Source organism: Mya arenaria, chromosome 12, assembly GCF_026914265.1.
Source record: "Mya arenaria isolate MELC-2E11 chromosome 12, ASM2691426v1".
Lineage (NCBI taxonomy): Eukaryota > Metazoa > Mollusca > Bivalvia > Myida > Myidae > Mya > Mya arenaria.
The window spans coordinates 232,210-237,639 of NC_069133.1; the positions used below are offsets into that span (position 1 = coordinate 232,210).

Below are 5,430 nucleotides of genomic sequence, written 5' to 3' on the forward strand. Positions count from 1 at the left end.
TGGTGACTTAGTAATATTCAGTCATTTTCCTGCCTGAAAGAAATTAGACTTCTGGGTATCAACCAACAGAAACTACCACCATAAAATACAAATGCACAAGTATTATACATTCTGCACTAATATCCGTTTTAGCCAAGAGTAAGGGTTGGTAGGTACAAATATGTAGTTGTTGTGCGTATTGTTGATAATCATTCACAACAGTCTGGGGTTTTAACGAGACCTACACCAAGAAAATGAATGTCGCTAGTGTCCAAGCAGTTGTGGCTTCAAGCCCCAAACCATGTACTACTTTTTCTCACAAGTTAATTTTGAAAATATGCATTTTGTAAACAAATAACGGGTATGTACATGTATTATGGTATGTTAGAAATAGGTCACGTACCAAAACACATCGTTTTTAAACACAATTTTAAGTCTATATATTTTTCTAAGATATAACAGTCAAATTAAAGATTACATACTCATATCATATAAATAAATAATGTACGTAAGTACATATAAAAAAATGTAGCATATACATAAGTACATATAAAATATGTAACATGTACATGAGTACAGTACATGTAAAAATATGAACACGCTGTCTAAACATTTAGCTACCAAAAATGATTTAAAAAATCCAAAGATAAATTAAAAAACAAACATCAACGTACAAAACTGCTCAAGGATACTTACATTCTTAGCCCTTTGATACGAATATCCCAGTTTCATGCTGATTGTTGACAGTTCGTATTTTCGACAGAAAATCTTCTCTTACTCGTATAAATCACTTATAATCCATGTTTTACTGTAATGACTCAAGTTGTTAGATGTATCATAATCAACTGCCAGCGTGCACATTAAGTGTTTATTTATTTTAAACGTGTATTCATGAGAAATGCACCACAGAGTTTCCAAATACTGCAATGTAGAAATTCCATTAATGACCTATGAATAGCGGGGAAATACCTTCTGTTTCTAAAAATAGCAACATCCGGTACAGGCCGAATACGCCCGATGTTCTTCGCGATCTGTTACGGCGAGTGGCGATATATGTCGATGTTACCCGATGTTTCCCGAGATTTATTACATGGCTAATACCTTAATTCAATTGAAAACTAGATTTTGTCATGTACAATCGTTATATACGTACAACTAAGTTACAAGTGTATATATATATTATAAATTTAGTCGACTTTCAAAAGCATTTTAATGGCATGATAAATCGATAGTCATTTACTGTCAATTAACTTTTCTGTCTTTCTTGTTGGTAAATTTTGAAAGAAGTCAAAACGTACTTTAATTATTTGTTCTTTAATACATATTGTTAGAAACTTATTATGAAAGAAGTTATAAGATTTCTTCAATATACAATGTTGTTGTGTTGTTCTTTTATTTTGAAATAAATGTCAACTTATGCTTTTTAATTGCAGATGGTTTGAGCTATATTGCTAACATCCCATCAGTGGTCCCACAGGAGGGAGAGGAGCCCTCTGATTTCGAGCCAACATGCCCAACTGAAGTGAAACAGGACCCCTGCACCTCGAGCTTATGGGCAACGTTTGCAGTGAGAGCTTCTGTGTTAGTTTATCATTTTAAGTAATATGGTTATTTGTTCTCTACACAAAATAATATATTTACTAAAGTGTAACTATCAAATTGTAAACCGGCTTTTGTGTTGATATGGAATGCATATACGAACCAAGTTTACGGCAGCTTCTAGAATATTCATTTAACAGTTTCAACTTAACCTTGTCTTGATAATTGCATTCTCTGATCTTGTGTTTGCAGACCAAAGCGGAAGAAACCCCTAAGCGAGGAGGTTGCCGAGTGGCAAATTCGTTTCTTCAAATCTCAGGTGGCATTGTCAGAGAAGAAGGTATAAACATCATTTCTAAAATCAATTTCCTATTATTTTTACTGTATTCGTGATTGTTGCAGCTAATCATTATTATTGAAAGTAATAGAATTATAACTGGAAGTGTAGAAGTACTAGTTATAGTACTAGTGGTAGCAGTAGTAGTAGTCGTAGTAGTAGCAAAAACAGCAGCAGCAGTAGCAGCAGCAGCAGTAGCAGTAGTAGAAGTAGTAGCATCAGAAGCAGTAACAGCAGCAGGAGTAGTACCATCATCAGCAGTAGCAGTAGGTAAAGTAGTATTAGTAGTATCAGTATCAGTAGCATTATTATTATTATTATCACAATTATAATTAATGTTATTATTATAATTATTATTATTATTAATTTAATTAATTTCTATATAACTAATTAATTAATAATCTTTTTCAGCAAAAGCTGGTTGAGACACAGCAACGGGTACTAGTGAAATATGAGAGGCGTATGGACAACGAGGACGTTAACTACTTCATAAAAAGCCAATTTTTCAATTAAATTTAATTGTATTGTATTGTATTGTAAATAGATATGTAAAAATGAACACGAACAAAACAAACAGTTAAAGCTATTCTTTATTACAGCATGATGATGATGATGATGATGATGATGATGATGATGATGATGATGATGATGATGATGATGATGATGATGATGATGATGATGATGATGATTATGATGATGATGATGATGTAAACGTGATGATGTGAGCATGATGATGATGATGATGATGATGATGATGATGATGATGATGTTGATGATGATGATGATGATGATGATGATGATGATGATGATGATGATGATGATGATTATACCTGAACATGATGATGTGAGCATGATGATGATGATGATGATGATGATGATGATGATGATGATGATGATGATGATGATGATGATGATGATGATTAAAAGTAACTGTTAATAATAAAATCCCGTGTCGCTGTTCCAGTACCAACATCATCCTGCACATTATTATCAATGTTTTGTATGACATCTCCATCATCTACCTCTGGCATATTAAATATGACTGCTGTTCTATGTTTCTTGTTTGTGAATTTGTGTTCTATGTCTTTGGCGTTGCCTATTGCCACTAAACCGGGTTTATGTTTAAACTTTTTGCTACTGAGCATATTTCTGTAGCTTTTTGCATATATATTGCTACATTATGTAGAATTGCACAGGCTGTAGCTATGCGACAGGCCTTGTCTGATCTGAAATAAAAATAAATAAATAGTAATCATAGCAAAGTTTTTAATATCATCACATATCAGAAAGGCGAACAGTAAAGTTAAAAATGAAAGCAGTCACTTTATGCACTTAAACTATAGACTGAATAAACTTAGTCCGAGTATTCAAAAAACATATGCAAGAAGGTACCTCACTGTGCAGCACGTGGAAGCGCCGCTTGAGCCTGTCAGCGTTCATAAACGGCGTCATGAGGAATGGCCGTAAAGGATACCTGGGGCGGGGAATAAAAACAATATCAATAATAAAATTGACAAAAAAAACAACAACGTCCCGATGTTACAATCTTGTAATCATACGGGTGTGTGTGTAAGATTGTTTATACTCGCCCTCGGGCCTTGCTCATTCAGCGATTGCTCCCTTAAGAATATTAGTCATTTCAATATTTGGAGCATGCTGTGCACAGACAGAATGTAACCCTGGTTTGAGCTACCCTGGTTCCTTAACGTGCATCAGTGTATAGCACTGACCCCCATTTAACGTCCCTCCCGCGAGACGATTAGTACGTTTAGTGATGCGACAGGGAATAAAAACATGCGACCCCTTGATTTAAAGTGAAGTGTTTATAATTAACAACTAGACCACGGTTCAGCTACGAATTTCATCTGATGACATCATGCTTTATATATGCTACTTACCCACTATCTCCAAGCAACAACCCATCTTCCAGACATAGATTGTCTCGTTGTAGCCTTTTGCACAGCCCTGATGTCCTGAACACGTGTGCATCATGGCACGAGCCCGGCCAACTGGCGTTGACACTTGTAAACAATCCTGGGAAAATAATGATGTAGTTATTTACCAATTAGCTTAACAGCACGTTCAGTCTTACAATTTTATGACATGATTATAAACAACATTCGCCTTTTTTTATCATCAATTCAATTCAAACATTTATTGCATGAAGGCCTCCAGCCCATATCACCAGGGACGGTTCCGTAATGTTCTTTAATGTACAATCACAAATGTAAAGTTTATTTGTGTCGATGTCGGGGGAGAGAGGGAGCACTAAGATCTGTATGTCCCAACTAAAACCCCTCAATCATCAAATCCTGGAGCCATCCCTGCGTATGGTTAGGTTAGGGTGGTAAACTGTATTAAGTTAAATGAAAAACATTTAGGTGGACCATTTGTAAAACTTTCTATGATAATTGTCACATTCTGACCAAACCGAATATGCCCATTATTGATCGATAATCGGGGTGAATTTCAGATTTTATGACCGTTTCGGTCTAAGACGAGTTGACAAAAATTACTTGATAAAGCGTTTACAAGAAAAGGATCTTTAGAATGTTTCTGGTGAAATTTCAATCATTTTTTACCTTCATGATCGCAAACTGCATGCATGTTGATACTATGATAGCCTTTTCGGTTGACATAAGCTGGCTCATCAACAGAAGGGGCCTGGATACGGATGTGTGTCCCGTCAACGCACCCCACTACGTGAGGGAAGCCTGCCGATGTGAAAAATCCGCTCTTCACTCTATTCTTCTCTTCGCCGGAAGGCCATACAATGAATCGTTTCATGCTTTTGCAAATAATCTCTGTCACGTGGGTTACCACACGAGAAACTGTTGATTTGTGGTAACCCATGCTGTCTCCCTACAACATTGAAAAACGCCCCTGTGGCGAGGAACCGAAGGGTTATAAGAACCATTTGTCGCACACTGGGGGCCCTGTTCCGGTGAGTGTCTCTTTTTATGTCATCCTTCAAGATATCCTCCAAAAATGCTATGCCATCATTTTGTTATCACATATCCAATTCGAGATCCACCTGATAAGGACTACCTGAATTGTTCTATCACAAATGCAAGTTGAGATCCACCTGAAGAGGACTTCATGTCTTAACATCACAAATCCCGGTCGTGACTGATCTGATCCGGACGACCTGGTATCCTTGTTATCACATAACAAGGTCGAGATCCACCTGATCCAGACTTCCTGGCCGGTTCTGTTATCGCAAATCCAAGTCGAGACACTCCTGATTCGGACTACCTGTGTTGTTATCACAAATCCAAATCGAGATCAACCTGATCCGGATTACCTGTTCTGTAACCACAGATCCAGGTCCATTACCTTGTCCACACTTCCTTGTCTGTTCTGTTATCACAGATCGATTTCGAGATTCATACCATCTTCACTACCTGGTCTGTCTTGTTATCACAGATCCAGTTCGAGATCCACCTGATCCGGAATACCTCGTTTGTATTTTCAACAAAAATCTATGTCAAAATCCACCTTGTCTTTACTACCTGATCTGTTCTGTTATCACAAATCCAAGTCGATATATATCTGATCCGGACAACCTAGTCTGC

At 36.8% G+C, this 5,430-nt stretch overlaps 1 protein-coding gene across 1 annotated transcript; it reads right to left on the reverse strand.

Moving 5' to 3' along the window:
* Positions 1–3,033: 3,033 nt before the first annotated feature.
* Positions 3,034–4,708, reverse strand: LOC128211617 (putative nuclease HARBI1). Its single transcript, XM_052916609.1, has 4 exons — positions 4,438–4,708; positions 3,754–3,889; positions 3,248–3,329; positions 3,034–3,081 (listed from the first exon to the last, which is right to left on the reverse strand). The coding sequence occupies exons 1-4, from the start codon at positions 4,706–4,708 to the stop codon at positions 3,034–3,036; spliced, it is 537 nt and encodes a 178-aa protein (XP_052772569.1).
* Between the last annotated feature and the right edge of the window lie 722 nt (positions 4,709–5,430).